Raw genomic sequence first — 26,721 nt, 5'->3', positions numbered from 1 at the left:
CTCAGGGTTTGATCTGGCGCCATCGTCTGGCCAAAATCTACATTTGTCCAAAACTTTGAACGCACTTGTACTTAGTGTTTAGTGCTCATTAGCATGCTAACACTAAGGTGGTGAATATATTAAACATACTGACTGATTTTAGCCTCTTTCAGACTCTTCACTCATACACTGACGTGTGTTTTTGTCTCTTGGAGAGTTGGACAGTCGTGGTGATGACTTTGTGTCTCTCAGCCCATTAATCTCCGTCTCCCTGCGGTGGATCATTTGGAGGAGTTGCACCACAGCCTCCGTTATGAAACTGCTGCTGGATGTGTGAAATTTCTACACACAAGGACTTTAAATTTACTGTTGACTCATGAGCTTATCAGCAATTCCCACGTTGAACGCTGAGTTTTTACACTGATTTTATAGCTTTCAGGCAGCCGCTGGCCACTCACCACCTCCTGGTCCTTTAAGCTTCAGGACAGGTTGGGTTGACGCGTTGCTCCTTCATACTCACCTCGTCCAGGAGCTGAGCACAGAGAATAAACAGCTCTTCAGTACAGTGTAATAAAACATGTTTCATTAATCCCCCCTCACTCTAATACAGCCAGACACAACAACAAGGTGCCCATGACACGACCAGCTGAGGCCGGACTGGTTACGTCACAATGGATGCTGGAGAATCCCAGTTAAGTGGTCCTGCTCACCAGCCTGGGTACCTAAAGCTTGTTCCTCTGTGCCTTGGAGCTCCAGTGTGGCTGAAAAACTATTAAAAACACATAAATCCACCACATTGTTGCACTAGGCGACATTTCATTACCATAAATACAGCCACTCTAATTTAACTCAGGCCCATAAACTCCATCCAGCTGCTGTAAACACTCAACCTGACAGTCGCCAGAGCTTCACAGTGCAAAGTAAATATATACAGTAGGTGCATGTGTCAGCATTTTATTCATTCCTGTGAAGGAAACTAAATAAAATTTGTTTTTAAAGGTTAGATTAATATTTTAGATGTAAAGGTTGAACAATCTCACAGGATGAGCGTGCTATGACACCTGAGCACAGGCTACATTCACCTGCATTAAAACCAACCAAAGAGCTAACAGCCAGCATCGGGAGGAGAAAACACTGAATCAGTCAAAGAAGATGCCAAATTAGTACATTTGATTGTTAGAAATGTAAAATATGCACACATATTACAGAGAATTGTATTAAAAGTTCCTAAAAACATCAGGAAATTTCATCTCTGAGGCAGTTTTCACAGGAAGTAATCTGCTTCTTGCAGGGTTGCATTCACTGTTTGGGCCCATTGTAGGATTTATCAGTTGTTCTGTGGTGTCGCTCTCATGCATTCAACATAATATGAAATATCCTTGAGGAAAAAGGTTGGGAAGCTCTGCGTTAGAGCACTGAACGTGTATTAATCCGCTGCTGAAAATAGTCCCAAATGTCCATTCACTCCTGTCTGAGGAACATGAAGCTGCATTTCTGTGACTGACACGTGAGCCAAAGTAAGCAGTAGTACACAGCGTACTGCGAATGAGGAGTATTTAAAGACTGTCTGAGCAGAGCTGAGCAGTGACATGTAAAACACACATCATGGGCTGAATTTAAGTGTAAACTCAGAGCGCGGCAGCTGACTACAGATCAGCCACTTAGCAGTGCCGGCAGCACAGTGTGTTGGAGTGGAGGAGGTGGAGGGGGACGAGACAGGAAGGACATGAAGATGCTGTCGTCTGTTTGCGTCTAATATTGGACCAAGAATGGTTGGTGAAACCCACTGGTTGTCACCAGCCTTTCAGCGTTATTCTCCAAATCTGCATGTGGTTCAGAAAAGTGCGGCATGGAGTGATTGATGTTCAGCCTCTCAGCCCGAAGGACGGATTCAGACAAAGACTGTGGGTGAGCGGGTTTCAGAGATAGAACAAACCAGTGAAGGATCCAGAATCAGCCCGCCAAAGATAGACTGTGGTTATTTTGTGTTATGTGGAGCAGCCAAAACCTGCATTACCTCTCCAATATCCATCCTTATACGGCCCAAAGAAGACGGCTTCAAAACAGCACCAGGCGCAGAGCCACGAGACCTCAAACGCTCCGTTTTGATGCCAAACCTCCCCACATGGCTGGACCCTCCTGTGTTTGCCTGGAACTGAAAGAAAACTGGTATTTATTGACTGCACATGGCTATAAATAACCTGACTTTTTTGGCTATATAAAGCAGCAAAAAAATTGATCAACTTGTTCTTGTTTAATGTGAGCATCATAGCCACAAATCTGCAGAGAATTATCACCAGTTTTTAGTCTCTTTCAGCTCATTATTTTGATTTTCCAGCCCACAACTCTGTTCTTATCAACAGCAAAACAGCAGGAGCAGTTTTCAGCCAAAAAGCTCTGAGGAACCCTCTCTGCACTACCTGCCCAGCACCAAGCACAAGGCAGGAGGTGTTAGCGACTGTATGGTGAGCATAGTGAAGCTTTCAGCAGGTAAAAGAGACCAAAACGGAAGAAAATGAGAGAAAATGTTGGACTAACAATCATCATACATCCCAAAATATAATGTGTGTCTGCTGGACGCTGAGTGTCACTGCTAACCTGCCAAATCATCGTCATAAACGTCTTGTTTTCAGCTCGCTCTGCCGCCTGATAAAAATCAAAAAATGCTGTTTAAGACGTGTCAGGAAATGTCATCAGTTTCCTGTCTGCAAGGAGGAGCAGCCAATCAACAGACACTGAGCCATTTACACGCAGAGCCTCAAACACACGTGCAGCAGCGTCTTCAGACGTCTGCAGCTCCTCCTGACGGTGACGCTGGGGCACAGAGAGCTTTTCCACAGCAGAAACAGGTGTCATCAATAACATTTCTAACATGCTGGCTAATGGGAAGGGGACACTAAATGGAACCGAGCCCTGATTAAGGACATTAGTCACACCTGTGCCTCTCTGCCATGACGCCTGTGAAAAAGGTCTGAGCGCTGAGATTCGGAGAAGAAGTCAGATCCTTTACCTGAAAATACTCCAGCACAAGTAAAAGTCCTACATTCAAAATCCTATGAAGTAAAAGTAGCAGAATGTATTTAAAGTATCAAAGTGTTTGATTTGTGACATTAGCTACACCTACAGATTAAAAGCCTGCTCATGTGTCTATGTGTCATTAGCATTTTACTGCTGCAGCTGGTGGAGGCTGAGCTACATCACACACAGTTCATATATATATATATATATATATATATATATATATATATATCCCGCCCGTTGACAGCCGAGATAGGCTCCGGCCCCCCCGCGACCCCGAAAGGGATAAGCGGCATAGAAAATGGATGGATGGATATATATATATATATTGTATACAAAGAGTGTATAAAAATAAAGTTGCCTTGAGAAGGATGGCTCAGTTTCTCAGTGGAAATGTTTGTAATTGCACATGATTGATTCTTAAATAACCTTTAAGAGTCACGTCTTTTCTGTCTGAAAAGGTTTGAGTTATAAAAGCAGATGTGCTCGTTCAAGCTTTCACCTTAAATGCATCACCAGGAGCAGGTGGAGGTGTTACCTCTGCAGGTGGTACCAGCTGTTGCTGCTCTTCCACGCTCGGATCCATTCACTTCATTTTGTGCAGGATCACAGGGGGCAGGAGGTGCTGCACGTTCACAGGCGGGTGGAGGAAAAACTTCCACGAGGATCAGAAACTGAGGCAGAGTGTCTGCGCCGCCACCAGGGGGCAGAGTCAGCAGACAGATGGACGAGGGACAGGCTTACTGTCACTGTCCTCTCCTAGTAATGCACAGACACTACCTGGATGTCTGCGGATGCTCGGGAGGCAGAGAGAATTCAATCTTTAACCTTTTCGACCTGAAATCCGCCCACACAGCTGAACATCTTTGTTTTATGAGGACCGTCGGTGTGAAACATGAGCGTCTCGCCGGGCCTGTTGCTTCTCAGCCCACAGGTTGACACATTCAGCGTCTAAAAGCCAAGGACGGACGTTTTGTCTCTGTCCCTGAGAGCCATTTATAATGAAAAAATGGAGACTGAGCACCAGCTTCTTCACTTTCAAACACTGGCCTTCAGTCTTTCACATTGAGGAGAACAGAAAATAGGATGTGCAAAGAGGAAAAACCCCAAATATCAACAAATGTTTTGTCAGTTTTAACCTCCATGGCTGCTCTTGGCTCAATGAGAAATGTTCCAGTTGTTTCCTCTGAGTCAGGATTTGCCTCTGCCTTCTCATTTTAATCCAATAACACGAGTCTTATTTCTGTTTTCATCTCTAATCGCAGAGCGGAAACTTTAACGAGCCTGGAGATGTGTTGGGAAACTTTGCTCATTTCTTTGTTTGCGTCTGAGCGCCAGAACAGCTCGCAGCCAAAATTAAGGGCAGAATTTCAGGCATGAGTTTGGGCCATTATGAAGAAGCATATTTGAAAAGGTCACTCTTCCCCTTGACTCCCTCATTTACTCTGAATTCCTGGGTGTCGGGAGTGGCACAGCCTCCTTGGAGCACTTGTTAAGAGCCCATTAATCAGATTTCTCCAGACATGGCATGCAATTTACCAGAGATTGTTTATCCTTTTCTTCACTTACACTCCTGCTCTGAGTCACAACAGCAGAAGCAAAGACTGCTTTAGGACACAGTTGTGTACAAAGCTGCTTGTTAGAGTCCAACAGACAGGTGACTGCGATTCAGCAGAGGGCGGCGAGAAACCGAGGAGGAGGCCGCCGTTAAGACACATTTACGTCTCTGTGCTGATTCTCTTCTGTCAGGAGTTAATGATCAAGGCCTCAGCTGGTAAAAAGGAGGCAGCAGCTCAGTCACCGACGGACCGTCAGACAGCAGAGTGAAGGCTGGACGGACGGCGGACGGAATACATCAGTGACAATGAAGCTCACAGTCAGAATTAATGGGCTTGCTGAACAGGGACGTCTGCCTGGGTGGTGAATTATTCACTGATTATGACCAAAAGTATTACATAAAGACAAAGTGTTTGAAAAGTTTTTTTGTTTGTGTCCTACATACAGAGAGTCCACTGCCTTGATGAGACCACAACACACTTACAAGTCATGATTTTAAGCTTAAATCCAGTTTATCACAACTTGTTTTCCTCATTTTCACCATTAGTTCATCAGTTATAATGCCGGTATTGAAAAGATGGTGGTGGTGAGTTTATCCAGATTATCAGAGACATGATGTGACGAAGGTTAGTGCCTCTAATCATCCCTCAATGCACAGAAAATAAATCCAGCAGGTCAAAGTTCAGACATTTTGCTGTCATTGCATTCATTTCTGCAGTAACTTAAAATACTAAAGATCCAGTTTCGGAACAAAACGTCACTCAATTAAAAATAAAATAGCTGTTTCTTTGATATTTTTTGGAGGTTCCTGGATATTCCAGGAACTTGACGAGCGGATGTGTTGCAGGTGTGCAGGTTGATTGACAGCAGGTGGGAAAAGGAGGCGTGACGCCCATAAAAACAGGAGGACTGAGAGACACAACCAGAGCATCTGCCGGTCGAGTGCGTCCCTGATGTTCTTTCAGCTGTTTCTGAAACCTCCGATAAAGCAGCAGCAGATGATCGCAGCGTTCCTGAAGTGCACAGGGTAGTTAGCGGTTAGCTTGGTGCTCGCCCATTAAGGCCTTTGTATACGAGGCTGGAAACGTGTACTTCAGCAGGGCTCAGGTGGATTTTCCCCCATCTGGTGATTTGGTGGCACATCGTGTCAACGTCTGCATTAAAAACACTTGAGGGGGGAGTGAACTCAAACTGGGCGACGTGGTGTCATTTTGTCAGATCATCTAAGATCACTCAGTTCTTTTCTAAACTTCTCTCTCTGCTCTTCATTACTGAACTTCTACACTATTACCCCTCCTCCAAAACCCCAAAATGCTGCTTTTAGCGGGCCCCAGCAGCGTGGCACCATCTTCTTCTCCACGAGACATTTTAAAGCCAAATCACCACATTTAGCCGTGGAGGAAGAGGAGAGTGTGTGTTTGTTAATCCAGTAAAGCTGCAGGACCTACAACTTTCTCTGAACCCTCATTAATTCCAAACGGTGGTCAGTAAACATTAATCTCGCCATGTAAACAGGATTATTGTGAAGAATTCGGTTTGTAAAAAGATGCTAAAGGCTACTGTCTCACGGCATCATTGTGTGAATATGAATGCAGACCTGACGGCGACCTCTTCTGTGGCTTCAGCGCGACGAACAAACAAACAGAACGTGTGGATATCTGCTTGTGCAGCACTCTGAACACCTCATTATTTCTAACAAAGTTACACAGGCGTCCTTTTGTGTCGCTGAGCAGCTGCAGTCCAATGAGGTGACGACTTGCCATCAGTATCCAAAATGAAACTGGTTAGCGTGCATCATTACCCACAGAAAACACTGTTTGCATTCCCAGAAACACGAAGGCGACCTCAGAGAAATCACCTGCCCCGGGCGCCACATTTAGTGTGCAGTGAATTCATATTTGAGGTGCTTTATACTGAAACCTTTGGACCCCGAGCGCATTAGTTTCCTTCAGGGAGAGACAGGTCTCCATGTCAATGAGCCACCTCGGGGAGTGCACTTCTTTTAAAGGAGACTGGAGGTTTAAAACAGCCCATCTTTGCTCATGAGCTTACTGAGCGCCTCAGCGTGCAGCCTCCAGCTTCATGATGTGGATACGCATTGTTTCTGTGTGCTGGAACAGTCCAACTTTGAAGTAAGATACAGATTTATAATGGTTCAATGCATATTATGGGTGGAGGAGAGCAGAGCTGATGAATGATAACACATTAGGATGAGGGGATGAGGAGCGGGGGATGGAGTGGAAAGGCCTCAGTGTGGGCGTCAAATACTGATGTTTTATTACACTCCTCAGCATCTCAGCTGAGACGCAGAGCTTTCAGTTAACTCCAATACAAACACATCCACGACGTGGCAGCTGCTGCACCCGATGCAGCAGAGAGACCGACTCCTGACGGCGGTGGAGGTTCGCCGAGGACACTGCAGTTTGAGTCCTGAGTGAAACCAAAACTCAAAGATCTTTTAATCGAGCAGCTTTGGAGCCTGAACTGAACTGCAGGAGAAGAGGGCAGAATACAGAGAGTCTATACCCGAGTAAAAGTACATTTACTCCCACAAGAGTCAAAATCACCACTGAAGTTGGCATTATGTTAGATAAGATAAGATAAGATAAGATAAGATAAGATAAGATAAGATAAGATAAGATCCCACACTATGAAAATTAAGCCGTTACAGCCAGCAAGTGTGACAAAAAGCAGAAAGACGGCGTCACACAAGGGTCAAGATGAAAAGTAAACAGGATATAGAATAAAAAATCAACTGTATGTAGATTATGTACAGAGTCTAAATGCTATAAAAATAGAGAATATGTCATTATCATAACATTTAAGATACATTTTACACATTGGAAATGAACATAGCTAACGTTAGCTGGCTAGCTTCCAGCTGAGCTCGCAGAGTTTGAAGAGTTTTAAAAGCTCAGATCTCAGGAAGCACTTCATCATCTCGCTGTTGTCTTTTTTTGGTTTTGGTAGAAATTGAGGTCAGATATGTTCAGGGACTGTTTCCGGAAGCTGCCTCTTGTTCTGGGCTTTGCTCCATCATCATCATCACTTCGTGGTCTGCAGGAAGGCGGTGCTCCTCCACCCCACTGCTGCTCAGACAAACACTGTCTGCTGGGCGAAATGTGTACGATTCATTGCGTCGAGGCTACAGGGCGCTCATACAACACACAGAATCACCTGCAGAGAGATCGTGGGTGCAGCCAGGAGGAAGCCGTGATGGCGGACACCCTCCAGCTAAAAACGCTCCACCTTCACACCAATGAGTTCATCTGAAGAGTCCTGAAGCTCGTCACAGTCGTTTGCATCCAGAGAGTCTTTTCTATTTGAAGCATTCAGAGAGGAACATGAATTATCTGCAGCAGAACAGGAAAATTTCACTGAGCAAGGCTTCCAAAACACGTAAAAATATCTTAGAAGTGATGCAGGCGGACTAACAACAAGCACGTTTGGATGTAAATGCTGCAAAAAGCGAAATCTTAAATCAGTGTGTGCTTGCATGTTGTCTGACCAGATAAATCTTCTTAGCAGGCTGTTTGTGGAGCGTTTCACTTGTTTCAAGCTGCTTTGATCTGAATTGTCTCAAACTCTCATTCTGAGATTTTAATACTAGTTCTGAGTAACTTTATGCTTTAAACTAAGAAGACTGTCAGAATTCATTTTTACCCAGATAAATGTGCTTGTTTTTATTTGGCCTGCATCACTTTTAAGATAACTCTCCTGTTTGAAACAAGACATTTACTTGGTTTAAAAATAGTGAGATGTTCCTGCTCTGTTGGGAGATAATTTGGTTTATTTTCAGTAAAATTAACCCCATTTATGGCTTGTTTTCTAATGTTTTTGAGAGTTTCAAGCATGAAGTTACCCAGAGGCAGAGTTTATATTTGATGAAGATAATTAGGGCCAAAAAGCTTGAAACAAGTCAAACATCAGACCTGCCAGGTGAGAAGATTTATCTGGTCAGACACAGAACAAACATCTTGCTCTGATCTCAGACATTTATTTTAATATATCATCCAAAATCAGCTTTGATTTTTGGAGCTCTTTGTCTTCGTTGTGCAGCTCTAAATGCTCACTGTGCCGTCGCCTGGGGATGCGTCACTCTTTGTGTTTTCATAGAAAGGGTTACCTGCTTTCCTGCTGGTGTGTGCTGTTGACTCGTCTCTCTGCTTATTCGAGATAATTGCCTCTGAGTGGCCGTGCATTGAGAGAGGGCTACTTTAAATACCCCAGAGTCCCACCCCGCCGTCTCCCAATGCATTATTCACAAACAATCATTGTTTTACTGTGTCTCTCTAAAGCCTCCATTGTGCTCGCACTCACACACATGAGCCCTTAATCTTCAACCTCTCAAAAAACCTTTTCCTCGTAATGAAATTTTGGAAAAGCGCAGGATTTGTCTGTTGTTTGATAACTACAATAAACCACCAAAGAATAGTTGTTGTTGTTTTTTTTGTTGTTTTTTTCAGTTTTCAGTCTCATCATCTTCTCCACCTGCTTGAAAATGAATCAAGGTGTAAGATGAATTGCCTCTGTGTCCAAAAGCACTATTTTATTTACGTGCTGAAGGGATTTCTCATGCAGACACAATGAGCAGCTGGACCTGATGTTTCTCTGTTTATCAGAATGGCTTCTTTGCTTCTGTCGGCGGGCAGGAAATCCTCAGCGTGCATCCTGCGGGGACGTCGTGTCTGCTAGTGGAGGCGGACATAATTGACGCCACCTGTTCAGAAGGCACCAAAAGAGAGTAGTTTTCTGGAGGTACAGTCGTGTAAAGCTGATCAGAGAACACCTCCACCTGCAGGAGCTCATAAAACGTGTCACATTATTTTATGAAACCAATAAAAGCACCCATTAGCTGGACTGCAGCCTTTGAATTTAAATTCCACTAAGCTTTAATTTGCTGCCATCAGCGAACACAAGAGGGCGCTGCATCACGCGTTCACTGTGGACGTGTTGGCTGTTTGTGAATGGTTGCATGTGATGACAGAGGTGCTGCAGAGGTTACAGTTCCCGGCTGACCTGCGTCTCCTGACAGTCCCTCGGTTACTTAATGTGAGCGCCACGAAAAGTGTTGAGCTCTCACCTGTTTGTTCGGAGGAGCGAATCAAGTTTGACATGTTGTGAAAGTAATTAAATTACATATTTATTTTGATATTAAAGCTGCATGTGCATCCTTAGCAGCAGACTGTTGATATGTTGTACAGCAAGTATGGAGGACCAAAGCTGCCAATTAAAATGCAGCTTCCAAAATATAAAAAAAATGAATATAAATATTGATTCATTTCTAAAATATTACATACAATTGATATTTCTGTTTTAATTTGCTCTTATATATATTCACCTTTGCATTATTTTCTTGACTTTTCCATTTGATTTTCCATTTTATTCCTAAATTTCAAAGCTGTTTGTTTATTTATATATTCATTCATTTGTTTATTTCATTTTTTTACGCATTTTTCTGCTTCTTTTTGCAAATGAGGGAGCTGTCAGTCAACACATATGATGTCGCAACCAATCACCCATTGGTTGATCGACATCAAAGTGCCTCTGTAGGGAACGACTTCATTATCTGGTGGAAAGCTCAGTGGATGTAGAAACACTGACATGTGATGAGAGGACAGGTATATTTCTACATAAAGGTCCCAGCTTTAACAAGACATCACTGTGTCACAGTTAATTAAAACAGTCTCTGTGTCACTCAGATCCATGCTCGACAGGGAAATGAGGCAATATGTCTCCTCAACAAGTGTGAAAGTGCTCGCCGTTGCAGATTTCCACTGCTGCCCGCAAAAATGCAACAGATGGTAAGTAATTAGGAAACGTATGATAACATCAGGGTGTGTAATCAGAAAAGTGGAAATAAGTCTGTGCACTGAACAGACAAGAGTGCATAAATGAAAGTATGAATGAAGGTATGTGTGTCCAGGGGGAGAAAAGGACGAAAAATCTGGGTGTAACAGCAGAGAGGAGGAGGCAGGCAGGGGCGACGGTAGCCATTTTGGGGCCCGGGGGAGGTTTTCGCCTTGAGTGGCCCCCTCAGGACAAAAAGCAAGAACCTCGGCTGAACTTAAACGGTTAATTTACACGTTTGCCGTTGAGGCGTGCTCGAGTGGAAAAGACACGTTCAGTGTAAAAACATCCTGCAGGTGAATCACAGACACAAAGCATCAAGTCACGGCTCATTGCCCAGGTTATCATAACACCAGCGCACACACGCCCACGCACGCGAGGACACGCGCATGAGTCAGGCACGTCGCTGGATCTCCCCTCCCACCGACAGATGGATGGGGTTAATATCATAATTAAGCACCTCGGCCGACGGTTCCTGTTTACCGCTCGGTTGCTAGGCAGTGACATCAGCTGATCCCTCCCTCCTTCCTCTCTAATCCCTTCCTCTCCCTCACACTCCCTCACACAAACACCACTCTCTCCTCTCTCTCTCTGTCAGATAGGCAGCGCAGACGTGGGCAGAGTGTGGGGGTATAGGAAGAGGAGAGAGCGGGAGGGTAGGTAGTAGTCAGACAGCATGGTCTGGGTCTGAGGACAGCACTGGGAGACGCAGCAGCAGCCTCCAGAGCTCCATGTAGACCGGCGCGGTGACATCCACAGATCACCTGGACCCCTCCACCCATCGGCACCCACCCGGGCAACACCCGCTTCTTCCAGAGAGGCAAGAGGAAGAAGAGGAGGAGGAGGACGAGGGGGGTGGGTCTTCCTTTTTTTTTCTTTTCTCAGTTCTTTTGGTTTTGGGAGTAGGCTCCGGGCTGGACCGCATGCATGACACAACGCAAAGGCGAGAAACCCACCATCAGCATCCAGGAGCACATGGCCATTGACGTGTGCCCTGGCCCCATCCAGCCCATCAAGCAGATCTCCGACTACTTCCCCCGTTACCCGCGGGGCCTCCCCCCCACTGCGCCCCACCAGGCGGGCCACGCCGGGCCCCTGAGCTCTGCCCTCTCAGCCTCCTCGGCCGCCGCCTCTGCCACCGCTGCTGCCGAAAGTGACCGCCCCAATGAGGATAAACCCGACCGGGCTTGTGCCGGAGCCTCCGCCTCCTCGCAGGCCACCAAGAGGGACGAGGAGCCCGATGTGGAGGGATACGACTCAGATGACTCCAGTGAGTGATTTCCCTTCTCGTCGTCTCCATCCTACTGTTTACGGTGGTGTTTTCCATGTGTGCGTCTATCCCTTTTAGGTCTCCCTCTCCCTTTTCTCTTATTACTGCATCTCCATTTTTGCCACCGGTTGCCAGGCACCCCTCCAGCCGAGTGGCTTTAGGGCTTTATCTGTCACCTTTTCTTCCCTCGTCCATCTCTTTCTGCCTCCACTCGCCTGCCTCGTGTGTGTATGAGCGTGCATGTTGTGTGCATCTGTGTGCTGCAGCTAACTCTTTCCCTCTCAGCCGACAGACAGCCAACTGTTGCTGCTGCAAAGAATACAGCTCGCCCCTCTTCCTCCTCCTCCTCCTCTGTTCTCCTCCAACTGAAAGGATGAGATGTGTGATTTTATTGAAGCAAATGACTGCATGTGTCTGTCAGCGGGTGTATCTGTGCATCGTCTCCGGCGTCTACAGGTTGCTCGGTCCATACTGCCGATCGGTACGATCTGAATGATTCATGGCTTCTTAGTGAAGCTTCAAATTAGTCGCAGTTTTGCGCTCGGCAGAGTCTGACTGCGTCTGTAAGCTCATCCATGCACTGTGCTGACTAGTGGCAAGACAGGCAACTTCCAATTGTGCGAGCGTATTGTTTGTGTGTCCATATCTGACTCCATCACAGAAGGGAGGCTCCTCTGCTGAATGTCATTCCTTTAATCTATCAGATTTGAGTGGATGAATAATAATGTGAATTTGTAAGATGCAGCACAGCAACTGGAGCAATAACAAGTCACAGAGGTGGAACGAGGTTTCTGCACCCTGCGAAAGCATTTTCACTCCCAGGAAAACACCTTCTTGGATAGATGATGCGGCTGTGCTGAGAGCATTGCCAGAATGAAATCTGCTGCCACCTGCATCATTTACAAACCTTAGGATCCTAAATCACTGCAACAGTGAGGGAGTCTGAGCGTCCGGCCGCCTCTGAACTTGGTCCAGCTCACTCTGATTAACAGGTTGCTGTCACAGTGCACAAAAGCAGACTTTACGATGTGTTTATGTCAGACTCTAACAGCTCTCTCTAGAGGTTTGCCGCGGCTGCCGTCTGCACAAGAGACTCGTGATTGCAGGTTAATGTGTGACAGCAGTGCAGCTTCCCCAAGAGTTAATCCATGCAGAGCGGCATGCGGGGGGGGCTTAGGCCATCTCTAATCCAGAACTGGACAGGAGGGGGGATGGTAGGGAGCGGAGGAGGCAGCGCTGGCCTGGCAGATGTTGCTCTATGACCTCAGCCAGGCAACCAGGATTTCACTCAGCGGGGACGAAAAGATGCAGGGACGCGTTTTCCTAATTTGTGAGAGCAGCGAGAGACTCGACTTCAGCAGCCAGATTTGACTCTCTGAGGGCGTTTGCTCTTTTGTTTTTAGCAATCACAACATGGTGTTTCAAAATGTCTTCGCTAGTGCAATGTGAAGTGTTTGGGAATCAGCATTATCGACTGCAAAGTGATACTTCTGGTCTCTCTCAGTCTGAGTGTGCCACTAACTCCAGATTGCCGCCCGGTTCTGTCCAGGGATTTGTTGTGTACTAAAAGTTAACTACGGCCCCATTTTATGCACCCAGACAAAATCCAAGTTTTATGTTTTAATCTATCTCCATTTCGCCGTCTGGGTCGGACACACTGCAGTGCAGAAGGTGAGATAAACTCCAGAACAGAAGGAGAGGTAAAGCGTTAATTGCATGGTTGGTAGTTTGATCCCCGGCTCCTCCTGGCTACATGTCCAAGTGTCCCCAAAAGTGGCCACTGTTGTAGATGTGACTGAGGAGGAAAGTGCTCCATATTCTTCAAAGCCTTTGTCAGATCCTCTAACAATGTCTGAACACTGGAATGGACGCTGTGCACAGAGAATGACCAGGTGTGTGTGGAGGTTTTTATTTGTGCCTTCGAGAACAGGCTTGAGAGTTTGTGTCCCCACAAAGACACGGCAAAGACGCAGAGTTGTTGGAGAGAAACTGGGGAAGCACTCAGGAGGATAACAGCAGGTTTTCACTCCACCTTCGAGTGTGGCCATTCAGGTACGACCACTTCTGCCTCTGGATGTGGGAATAGTGAAGATATATGAGTTAGAGGTTACGTCTGCTCCCTGAAAAGACGGATGCATTTACAGTTTTAAAAATCCGGAGAGGATGTGTCTTTGATTCACATCTCTCTGCTGCATTGCACTTTTCTCCCTGCCAAAGAAGTGTGAAGCAGTTCAGTGTAACTGTGGTTGTCTGTATGCAACAGGTGCCGGCATGTTGTGCCATGCATACAGCATCGACTGCAGCTTTATGATATTGGTGCTGGTGCACAGGAACTTACTGGCTTCTTGTCAAGGTGTCGGTCGAGGACCAGTCACTCTGCAGGTTGATGCAAACGTCAAACTGCAGCTCCTCTCCATCCTCCCTGCTAATAAGGCAATTAGACACAAACATCTGCCGGAGCATCATCTTAATGATTTTACAATCACCTGAAGAGTCAGCAGTGATGCAGGATAATTACGATGTCAACTCCACCCCCCCCTCCCCAAAAAAGGCCACAAGAGGAAGCAGCGCCAAAGTAGCTATGGTCGCAATTAATTGTAAACACATATTGGATCGGTTATCCAAAGTCTGAGTCATCTGCCTGCTTCTCACCGGCCTCACCGACACTGTTGATGTGTCTAATGAAGGCAGGCACTAAGACAAATAACAAATAAATAACAAGTGGCTGTTTGGATCTGATGCAACGTCCCAAATAATCCCAAGCTGCTGCCACTGCTGCTGCCACGGGAGTTCGAAAGGAGGAACGTATAAACAGAGTAACACTGCAGCAGCATGTCTGCTTGCATAGACTCAGATATCAAGACGTGCTGCACATTATCAAGGTTTGTGTATTTTCCTTATTCCTGTGGTAACACGAGCAAACAGAAACCACAGAGACATCACACTGGGACACTCCCTGCACAGCTGCAATGCAGTTTCATACCTGAAACCCCTCAAACATCTGCAGACGTCTTCAGGTTTTGGTGTCTCTCTGCACCGAAGCTTACAATCATACAGTGCATCCACCAAGACGCATGATGTTTTTGTGTCTGTGTATATTTTTGATTAAGGAGAAAACTTCCTGACTTTGTCTCCTCTGGTGAAAGAGAAATCAGTTAAATATTCTATCATTCGAGAAGGTTCTGGTGGATGACGTCGAGACCTTGTAAAGCAAACAAACGAAAGAAGTCAGTGAATAGAATGACAATGTTTTGACAAATAAGGGCTTGAATATGCAGCAAACCTCACAGACTGAAAGGATTTCTCATCAGAGATACAAGCTGCTTCCGTGATGTGCAGCGCTGAAAGACTCGCCGAGGAGCAGCTGAAACCAAGGCTGTTTGATAAAAGCTCAGCACAAAAGCCGGGAACACGTCAAATCAGTTCGTGGACGTCTTCTTGTGGCTCGAATGTTAGAAGAACAGTGATGAAATTCAGTTTCTGCCCAGGATTTCTTGTCTCATCAGCTTGGTTTATGTACGTTTCCAACTTCATTTCACCTCGGAGGGGTTAGTAAAGTTTCAGCACACTTGTTGTGAGGCTGATCTGATGATTCTTGGCCTCGCACACATGAGTCACACACCGAGGTGAAGTCACTTCTTCTTCCTGGCGGTGCAGGAAGCGGCGCTGCGATCCGAATGAAAAAGCTGCTTCAGTTTGAATTTGTTTGATTGTCTTTCAAAAACTGCTTTAGAGACGCAACGTTCACCCGAGATGCAGGAGAAAGGAACTCTTTTCTTCCTGTTGTTTGTGATTTAAAAGAAGCAGCGCTGCCCCAAATTGGCTCTTCATGGTCCTGCGGGACTTGATCCAGTATCTGCGTGCTTCCTCTGGGGGTGGGTGGAGCAGCGAGGCAGCGTTCTCCCTAATGTACCAAATCACACGGGGACATCTCGGTTCTCGCTGAGAACCTGCTGGCTAATCTGCATAACAGCAGCTTCTTCTGATTCATTGTGACTCGATCTTGACTTTAATTGAAAGGGAAAAGTGCATCACCCACCAAGCGTCCCAGCTCCCCTGCGAAGGGGGGTAATCAGAACCGATTGGGCATCCGGATCTCTGCCACATCAATTAACGGCTGTTTGCGGTGGGTGTGGAGGGGCCGTGGCCAGGAGAAACAGCCGGCGTGACCCACATGGCAGAGCAGGCCCTTGTGTTTTTGAGAGATAAGCCTCAGAGCCATATGTGTTGACAGGGCCAGTGCAGGTTGGTTGGGGGGAAGACTTGCTAATGTATGCACACACAGGTCTCCCCTGAGATGTCTTCCTCTGGCAGTACTGCTGTCTCCTCAGCACAGGACTGGAGCTACGGTGTTTGCTTGTAGTTGTCAGCTGGTGAGGAGAGATGCTGTCAGAGAAGGAGGGAAGCGTCTAAAAGGAAGGAAAACGATCTGTCAGAAAAAGTGAAATACATTCGGTTGTCACAGAGGATAATGGAGACTTAAATGTGGCAGAATTTCCTTATAAAACGGTTTTTCCTGACATCTTCTGGCTTAAATGAGACGGACAACAGAGCGGAGACACAAGCTGGGTGGTGCTGCATCTGTCTGACATCTGACATGATTATGTGTACGTCGCAAACAAGTCACACATTCAAGCTAATCAACACTGATATTTATCACACAGATATGTGATAAAAAATGATCACAAAAGTCACATCACTGTTTTCTAAAAGTGTTTGTCTCATTCAACCAGCCACAAAGATAATAGCTCAGTTTGATTTTCACTAATCTCCCATTTTCAACATAAACAGCCTCTCGAGCTTCAAAAATGCCTAAATCTCAACACTTTCAATTAAAATAAAATCTAATGAAGACAGATTAGCCTATTCAAGACCTAACGAGCAACTGCAGCGATGCACAGCCGCACATTAATTAATCTAAATCCATCAAACAGCTCTGAAATATGAATCTTCTTTCAGATTTATTTGACCTGTGCTTCAACCTTGACTCCAGAAAAATGAAATAGAAATAAAACATAAATAAAAGCAGAGCATAATCGAGGTCAAAGAGTAAATATATTGTCTGTGCTTTTAATTTGCACTTTTAGATGAATTTTTTTTAAAAAAAGTGTGGATGGCCATGACTGCAGAAGCAAAGGGGCGCTTGTTTTGAATATCCTGTGGTGAACTGTGCCAGATGTGGAGCCAAAGTCACAAACACTGCATCCACAGACAGACGAGGTTCAAATGCAGTTTCCAACCCACAGCAGCCCTTCAGTGGGGTGGCATCATACTCTGTGCCATGGTCTTCATCCTGAACATCCAACATGACATCAGATCTGATTACAATATCATATATGAGCAGAGAAACACACCTGTCAGAGGTCTCTGCTGGTCAAACCATGTGATCTCAAACATATGCTTAGCCTTTTTTATAGTGCACTTTATCATACTTCGATATATAAGTATATTTCTCCTGATGTGTATCACAGTAGATGCACTGATCCAACCCACCAGATTGTCAATCAGCCACATGTGATCCACATTAATGGCGCAGCAATCCCTGGACTTAACTTTCCTTACAAAAAATGCCTCAATGAGCTCCAGCTGTGAGAAATATAGATGTTAAACTTGAGAAAAAGAGAGTCCCGCTACTGGACTGCTTCTGCCTTAACGTCAGATGGGTTGAATTGACTTCCTGTGTGCACAGCCAGGTGTGCTTCAGTCTGCAGAGGTGAGTGAAGCAGCGCTTTCCTTCATGTTGATCTTGAGGTGTTCAGCAGTGCACTCTGGGGGTTTGACAGGGGGTGCAGAATTTTAAAACTGACTCTAAAACAAACTGCGAGGAGTTGAGTAATGGAGCTAAAACTGAAGTAGTTTTTCTCTCTAAGCCTACAGAATTTAATCTTTGGCCCAGTGAGAGCACAAAAACCTAATGATGCCAGCAAAAGAAATGGCAGCCCTGGCAGGTGCAAGAGAGGAATGACTGAATGTTCTCCTGTGCGCCGTGATGACTTACAGTCAGATTATTAAGATTATTCACATCACTTTTATCTTTTTAAACAAATTAAGACCAAAATCAGAAGTTATAACATAGCTTAGACATCAAAATCATACAGTATGCAGGTCCATGCTAACACTTTAGCCTGCAGTGGTGTGTTAAATGGCACTAGCATCTTCCAGAGTAGCTGCTACTCAGTTAACAGTTTAACAAGTAAATGCTTTTTGTTTCTGACCAATAGGATAATCTCCTAAAACTCAGCGTATTCCTTGAAGGGCCGAGGAGCAGGAAGTGTGCGATGGGCCATCTGTTGCCACTTCCAGACCTTTTCAAAACAGAGGGCTGCATCAATCCACTTTAAAACATCCCCTGAGCCTCATAATGCTCAGTTCAATGTAAAGAGTGATTTCAGCGCTGCCGTGCCCAGCACAGTAGAATCCTATTAAGAGTCTATCTGCAAGCTGTCATGCAGTAGTAATGACTCACTGTAGTGTCCCATGTTTTCCTGTGACTAACCCAGCGCTAACAAAGCAGGCCAGATTGTCAGCCTGTTCACATTATGGGTTATTATTACTGGTGCTGTCTCTCAACAGGAGCCATCGAGCGTTTTAAGTTCTGCTCCATCAGATACAAACTCTGCCTCCGTCCTCCCTTCATCCCTCTAAGCACATTATGTAATGATAATGCCAGCTATTACACAGATCCATTTGGCGTCTGGGGCTGTCATCAGTGGGGAGAAATGCTGTTTGGCTTTAGTTTGTCACACTTTGCGTACACCGGTTGAGAGAGAGTGTTTAAATATTGCTGGTGAAACACGGCTCTTAAAAGCTTCTGATTTTAAAAGCAAAATCCACCTGTTTTTTTTTTTATTTTTTATTTTTTTATTATCAGTTTAAAGCAGAGTGAGTCTGTGAGGAGTGCTTCATCCCCCTGACTGAGAAGCCAAAGGCTCACTCCACTGGCCTAAATTAAATCCTTGTGTCCGATCATTCCTCTGCCCACGCCAAGTGATGAATCAAAACTTAACCACAGCTGCATTGAGTGGGCATGCTGAGCTGAGTTCAGCGGCATTAGATAGTCAGCCTCTATCTGTGGCTGTGGTGTAGAGCATGAGCGAGATGTGTGCTGTTAAATGAGGCCACGTTAAAGGAAAATGAATGTAAGTTAAGGGCGAAGTCAATGATTTACATGTAGATTCAATAAGAACCATTTTAGGCTTCACTACTGCTTCTCGCACTGATTCCATTGGATGCTTCTCCATGACTTCATGTCTGCAACTCCGTCCTCCACGTGGCTGCAAACCCACCAGACGTGTTTCAGAAGCAGAGCGTTTTGTCATTTTTCCCTTGATATTTGTGCCTCTTTAATGGGTAAGTACGCTTCGTAGTCAAATGCTTTCTCTCTTTGTCTGTTTTAATTGCCTTTATTGTTGATGTGCGATCGGGAGTCTGCACAGGATGTTTTATTTTGAAAACTGGACTCTCGACACCATTCCTGTGTCTGACTTCCCATCTGGCTCGATCGATAACATGTAATCCGTCAAAAATAGACTCATAGCACACATATCTCCCCGTAGCAGAGCGACGGGACATTTCTGGGACGCTTCTGGAATGGAGACAGAACACGTCCGGTGGACACATTGACAGAAAGGCAGTGATCAGCTCCATCGGACACGTCGTGGACAGAACATGGACGTTACATGTGGACTTCAGGGGCAATGGTTGCTGGTTGCTGTATGGCGGCGTACGGAGCCCACGTGGCCGCATGTGTGACCACTCCACCTGCATATAAAAAAGACTGCAGCATCAACAGAACCACGTCTGGAGTATCGAGCATGTTGTATTTTTTCATCCAGTAGAACAAGCATCTTGTTGAAATGAGATGCTGACCCGACCTGCTGGGAAACACTGCTCACCTCATCTCTGCAGCCTCCACCCGGAGCAGCGCAGGTTAAAATAGACAGGAATCAATGACTTTCCTGGAAGGCCTCCTGAGTGGAAAGCAGCACAGAACTCCACATCAAACCTCCACCTGTAGCTCAAACGCTCTTTTCCCTCCTCGTTCCTAAAGGAACTGAGCATATTTGTACTTAATTAGCAGCCTCATCTCACTTGCTATGTAGTAATACCTCAGCATTAGTTAGCCTGCTTGCTTATAGGACTACAGTATGTCGTTTTTTTAATGGACAGAGGCACCCAGCGCTTGTTTTTACTCAGCCAGAGAAGCTTCTGTCTCTCCTCCGAGCTCCACTCGTTACTCCCTGAGAGGCTGCCGAGCACATGCTCTTTCAGCGCTCCTGCATCCCGCCTCAGCTGGATCGATACCAGGTCTTTGCCCTGCTTCTTTGGACTTTCCGAAGCCACATCTCTGTATTTCAGTCTTTCAGCTGCCGCTCCCACAGGAGGGAGAGCTCAATGAGTAGTACACTACAGACAGACCACAGACCACAATGCCGGACCTCAGACTGGAGTGCTGGGCTGAAAATACTTGCTGAGCTCACCTGGAAGAATATGAGCCAGGCAGGAGGATTTCCTCGTGTAGGTGTTTTGTGCCTTTCCTTTAATGTGTGCAAAAGTGGATTTAATTTCCTTTGGGTCGGGGTGGGGTGGTGGTGGTGGAGGTGGGGGTGGTGGTGGTGGAGGTGGTGGGGGGGGGGCTTAAGTCAGTCAGGGGGTCACTGACTGACTTAAGCTGCTGTTTTTATGCTAATAACTGGTGAAACTACAAGTTTAGCTTCAGGATACATTCTGAAATTTATAGTTAACTTTTTTTTTTTATTGATTGACCTGTAAGATTTATAACTGATGGCCATAACGTTACCCTATGACATGTTTACAGCTGTAGAAATTTGTGATCAAATATGGATGAAGCAAGTTTCCACCTCGGGCTGCACGGTGGTGCAGCAGGTAGTGCGCGTGCCTCACAGCAAGAAGGTTGCCGGTTCGATCCCTGGGTCAGGCGGGGCCTTTCTGTGTGAAGTTTGCATGTTCTTCCCGTGCATGCGTGGGTTCTCTCCGGGTCCAAAAACATGCTCATTAGGTTAATTGATGACTCTAAATTGTCCATAGGTGTGAGTGTGAGTGTGAATGTTTGTTTGTCCTTACATGTGGCCCTGCAATCGGCTGGCGACCGGTTCAGGGTGTACCCCGCCTCTCGCCCATTGTAGCTGGGATAGGCTCCAGCCCCCCACAACCCCGAAAGGGATAGGCGGTATACATAATGGATGGATGGAAGTTTCCACCTCTTTTATGTTCATTTTCAAGCCGGATGTTAAGAAAATCAAAGTGGTAACACCAGAAATTAGAAAAAAGTATTGCAAAAACATGTAAATGCTCTGCTGAAGTGGAAAAGTGAACATACTGATTAAATCAAAATGCGCAATGGAAGCTTTGTGGGCAGAAATGCTCATTAAATAGCATTTTCCTTTCCCGATTTTCTAGAAATTTGGTTAAAATTTGCATTACATTTGAACACAAACCTGCTATTAGAAGCCAAAATTACACAGTAGAAAGTAAAAGCGATGCTGAGAAAATATGCAACATTTTAAAAAGCATTTTGAGGATTGGTGTATATTATCAAACGAGAGATTAGGTGAGGTTAAATTAGACAATAGAAACCCAAAGCAGCCGTTCTGGATTCAACAGAGCAAATCCTCAGTTAACAGATGAGGTGAAGCTAATACCACAGAATCACAGATCAAGCCTCTCTCTCACTGTCGCGTGACATTTAACTGTCATGTGCAGCATTAACAGCGTGTTTAGTATGCATGCCGTGTCTCCAATAAAATTCATCAAAATATCATCACAGAGAGGCTTACATAAAGATCCATGACTCGTCTGCTTCTGGCAACCCCACAAAGTGCCAGCGCCTGAGTCATCTTTTTAGGGAGCCATGGGTCTCTAAAAACTCCGAAGGCCAGAAAAAAAATTACATTTTTCCACGAAAGTCCACTTTTATCAATAAATGCAGGGGCGGTCTTGATGGTGTTACTTTACAGCCTCCAAACCTCCACTTTGGGTGAGGAGGGAAATGAAGAGGAGTTGTAACTGTACCTCACATCACCGGAAAGAGGTTGGTGGACCAAACGCGCCTTTTTTTAAGGAGCTTTCATGAAATCTAGCTTTTGTTTTGAGTGACTTATTTTTTTGTTGTTTCACCAAAGGAAGTTGTGTAATTGTTCAGTTATAAAAAATCACTTCTTTAGCATTTACAGGAGCTTTTATTCATTGTTTGTCCGCCTCTGTGGTTGAAAAAGAGCATAAAAGTTAGACGTGAAGGCCCTTGCAAACACTGACCTCAGTGCTTTTGCATCTTCACCTGCATGAAGGGAAATAACAAAAATCAAAACAAAGCTCTATTATCTACTCTAAAGTCCATTTAAATCCCACTGAGTTGATTCTTCTCAGTTTGGTGTCATTAAATATTTGACTATGGGACTCTATTAGTTCCAGTTATTCTCTCCGCTGCTTCTTATTCTCACAGTCACTCATCTTGATTTATATTCTGTCTTGACCGATTCATGTGAGGATGGATAGAAGTCCATACGGCGGCTCTGTGCCGCCACTTACGTTCCCTTTGATTCTCACAGATACTTTGAGGTACCTTCCTTTGTGCACCCTGAGGTTCATGAGATAACAACTGTAAGCCAGTGCATTAGCAGGAGCAGTCAGCTTGAGTGTGCATCATGAAAAACACTCATAAATAATCCTTTATAATGTAAATCCCAGCGTTGACTGTAAACACAGGCTTTGTAGAAGATGCGCTGTGACGCTGTGGGAACGTTTCATGGAGCGTAATGTTTGTTGGGAGTAGCTCCATGAAAACATCACGCCGCACATTCATGTCGCCAGTTATAGCTGCGACTATTTCTGACAGCAACAACCTGATGAAAGCCCGCACTCATACTATCATGCTATGAAAGTCACATTCATCCCCGTATCTGACCACAATGCAATGCATTAGCCGTCTGTAGAACGCTGTTTTTGATCGCTTTTCAAGCTACCTGAAGGCATTTTACTGTGAAAGGTCACCGCGGGGCCTCCCTTCCTCTGATGAAGCCAGGTGTTTTTTTTCTGTTTGTGCTGAGAACCACTATGGATGGCTCAATGTGACTATTGTTCTCCAGCCAAGTGAGTTGGTAATTCCAGGCACCGTCAATACAGGACGGGCCATGTTTTAACAGGAATTCAGCGAGAGAACAAAGTGGGTTACATCAGACAGCCGAGCTCCTCAGAGGACCGTCCGCCCTGACCTCCACCGTCTGTGCAGGCCAGCGTCTCACTCCCACGGCTGGAAGACATGTTGCCAGTGAGTGTAATCCAGGCAGAAACTGGGTTTCCTCCAAAAAGCACCTGGCAAAGCAAATTAGTGGATAACAAGCACAGTTTATAGCAGACAGCGTTTCCCTGTTGTGTCTTTTGTGCTCTTTTGTCCATATGTTGTCCTTAAAAGCTGGAAGAAGTCCTTCAATAACTGTTTGACCAGGAAGTGGAAACAAGCCGTGACGATGAGCTGGCAAACAGTTGTTAATTTAAACATCCAGAAGCAACATTATCATTCCCTCGGAGTCGTGTTTTTGGCAATTTGGCAAATCTAAGTTCAATATTAACTCTCCGCAGGCTTTTAGCTGCTTAAAGCTCCTCATTGTTCACTAGCTTGTTGCATCTAAACAGGTATTGTACAGGGTGGGGGGTGAGGTGGGGTGGGGGTTTTAGAGCTCTTTCACTATGAGGGAGGTGAGAGTGAACCACAACTGCACAGCTGTGGACCGCACAGCCAAACAATGAGTGAAATTCACTATAAAGCTCTGTAAAGCTGAGTGGAGCTGCAGATTCAGCTGATAATTCTCTGTAGGTTAATCTCTATGAGTGACCCCTTCAGCAGAATTGCATTGTTTTCATATTCTCATTTGATTCACTCACGCGTCAATAAGTCGTACAGGAGTTCGGTCCCGTGGCTCCCAACATGATCGGGCTCCCTCTAAAGGGTCAAGTTGTGCTTCACAAATCTATATTAATGTGTTGAACTTTTCTCTAATCTTTCCTTTTTTTGTGAAATGTTGATTTCATGTGTGAGAAGTTTGGAGGGAAAAGGTCTCTTTGGAGGAGCTGTGATCCCAACCAACGTCAAACAGGCTGGGAGCCAGTGGGTTCATCTGACACAGTGTGTTGTATTTTATAAGCTCATTTATGCACAAATTTTAATTAGATAAGATAAGATAAGACTTCATTAATACGCCGTAGGGGATATTAGGCTGTTACAGGCAGCAGCACTAGGAATATAAAAAAGGCATTAAAGGGAATAAAATAGAAAAGACCAAAAATCAAATTTTCAAATCAATGTTTTTCTTGGAAATGTAGAGCAGAAGTACAAGATGTCATAAAATGCTAATCCTCAAGTATGAGTATCTTAAAGCTGTGTAGCACTTGAGTAAACATACTTTCTCAGCCTGCAGCTCTTCGCTCCTCCTCACTCGATTAGCATTTGTTCTCATCCCACCAGGTAGAAATCTATCTTAGTGAGCAGAACAAAAATCCCACACAGTGCTCCAAACAATAATTCAGAAGGCAACATTTCCAAGAACCGATGCTGTGAGTTTCAAAGGTTTGACTCCCTGCAGCTTCTTAGCTTTCTGTGTGTGTTCTGACTCACGATGTCTCTGCGAGTCTCACGTTCTTTTGCATTATGGTAGTTTCAAACCTACAGTGTGCTCATGCACAAACAACACTAAGTAAGCACAAATTATTTACCTCGTAGCATTTATTGATCACCGGCGCTCAGAAAACCCTCAGTGCTACTTTTTCCACGGAGAGTGGGCAGAGCGCTCTCGGACGTCTGCGTGGCTAAATGTGAAATACCTTTCAGCCAAAGATATATCACTTTTCATGGCAGTTTTTAAATATCAGAGTCCTGGTCGCCTACCAGGGGAGCATTTAGAGAAAATAGAGCCAAAGTGGAAATGGGAATGCTGCCTCACATTCTGTAGGCGGGGGAAACTGACACAAAGATAAAAATACATGCAGGATATGAACACAAAATGTGTCAAACAGGATGGAAAACACTTCATATTCTGTTTGGTGAATCTGGAGTTGCACCAGCTCCCATTTCCTCTTATGTAAACGTCTTCATTCATCAAAGCAGGATTAGAGAATTGTGTAATACGTCGTATGTTTAAAACCGAAATGGGCTCTTCTGTAGAGTCCAGCTCTTTAAAGCTCGGCCATCAGAGAATGAAATCTGCACGTATAGAACAAGGCAAGTTACTGCAAAACAGCCTCCTCAGCAGAAATCTGATTTGTGTCCGGCACGAAGCCTAACCGGGGTATTCTCCATCTCCTGAGATGACATTAAAATGAACTAAATCTGATACAGACCTCCAAGCTTTCAGCAGACACTTAATTGTATAATTGAGTCGAGAAATGAAGCTCTTTCATCTCCTAATGTACCCATCCGGCTCTCTCAAAGTCAGACCCTCATCACAGTGAGGTTCAGCTCCTGCTTTAAGTGTGGGGAAGATGAAGACCACTTTGTTCCAGCAGCGATATCACGCAGTGGACTCCACAACTGAGAATCAACACGTAACTTGTGCATTCAGCCCGAACCAAGCAGCTGATTTAGCTTTCAAAGAGAGTCGAACTTTGGCCTGATCCCGTGTGCTCTGCAGTCGATGTCAGGAACATTAAGCGTGACAAAACAAGAGTGTTGCTCGAATCATCCATGAGTTCTCACTTGGGGTAAAGAACTCTGCTGATTCAATGGTGCACTGACCAAAGATGTCTTCATTTCCTAACAGATACATAACCCTCAGCAGGTGGTGTTTGTCTGTAATGCTCCTGTGGTTTTTTCCATTGTTGGCCTGAAACAAGCTGACCTGAAAGAACGAGCAGCAGACGGCCAACTGACAGCCGGCATGCACCAGCGTTCTGCATGTGAGGAAATAATTGCCCATAGCAGAGGGTGGCAGTGGTCTGTATAAAGATGAAAATATGTCCTTGTTTCCATTTAACTGTCAAGAGAACTTGAAGCAAAAAAAAGTAAAAATATGAAAATGCAGCTGGTTTGTAGTGAATATAACTGGGCCGTGCAAAGCGTACTTTCATCAGGAGTTGGTAGTAGTAGAAAATTAGAAACAAAACCACTTCAAAGACTGACAACTGTGGGAGAAAAATGGAAAGATTCCCTCAGGAAACTTGACTTAGTTTGCACCAATTCCAGCAAACCACAGCCGTCAGTGGTGAACAACCCAGCACAGACGACCGTTAACCGGTGCTCCAGCTGCTGTGCCGGGCCACAACTGCCTAAATTCTCCAGTCGTTAAAGAGTTGTCATGAATTTAAAGCACCTGTATGTTTTTTTTTTGTGCGTGTGTTTTAAGTCATTCTATAAGTACACGTTTAGTTTTGTAGAAAAAAGATGGTGAATACCATAATGGCTTTTTCAGATTGCGGCCTCTCGGAAAAGCTCCATTTATATAGATCTGAGTGCAGTTTGATCGGATCCTGCCAGCTCTAATGAGTCGGCAGCACCTTGGTAAGCTGCCCCTTGATCCCTCCTGAGATGCATTTACACTAAACACTGTATAAGGTCCAAAAGTAGTGGCACAATGTTGTCCAGGTCACGTTTCCCCTCCATTCATACTGGAGCAGGCATGGTTTGTGTTATTGAATTAGACCAAGAATATGTTTATTATTACTGTTGTGTTGATACACGAAAGCTATGAGGAAATAACGTGTACAGTCAATACAGTGGACAGTGTCTGCATAGAGAGAACACAGACAGCTAGATACACAAGCATGAGTCTGCATTGCTCTCTGCAGGGCTGGAGTGGAGGCATGAAATGATTTCTGGGTCCGCCTGAAGATGGATTGTTTAACGCTGAGTTATCCGACCCACCCCGCTGACCTTTATGGCTGCTCTGACTCAGGAATTGAAGGTTTGGGAAAGCCTTCTGGTATTCCAGTCAGTCAGTCTTTTCAAGGTGTAACCAAACCTGATAGAGCTGCTTTCCTTTGGGAGCTCAGGTACGAGTCAGGTTACAGGCTGCGTAAAGCCACCTACAGGCTGTATG

General features: G+C 45.1%; 1 protein-coding gene across 2 annotated transcripts in view; it reads left to right on the top strand.

Moving 5' to 3' along the window:
- Positions 1 to 10,997: 10,997 nt before the first annotated feature.
- doc2b (double C2-like domains, beta) overlaps positions 10,998 to 26,721 on the top strand; it is a 111,442-nt gene continuing 95,718 nt past the window's right edge. The window contains exon 1 of one of the 2 annotated variants that reach the window (XM_070982733.1): positions 10,998 to 11,674. In XM_070982733.1, coding sequence (XP_070838834.1) covers positions 11,332 to 11,674 — 343 coding nt within the window. In that variant the 5' untranslated portion in view covers positions 10,998 to 11,331. The remainder of the gene's footprint in view (positions 11,675 to 26,721) is intronic. The other variant, XM_070982732.1, reaches the window with a different exon arrangement.

The sequence above is a fragment of the Chaetodon trifascialis genome, chromosome 16 (assembly GCF_039877785.1).
Source record: "Chaetodon trifascialis isolate fChaTrf1 chromosome 16, fChaTrf1.hap1, whole genome shotgun sequence".
In the NCBI taxonomy this organism is placed as follows: domain Eukaryota; kingdom Metazoa; phylum Chordata; class Actinopteri; order Chaetodontiformes; family Chaetodontidae; genus Chaetodon; species Chaetodon trifascialis.
The sequence above is the reverse complement of the archived record's forward strand: the minus strand, read 5'-3'. Positions and strand labels throughout refer to the sequence as shown.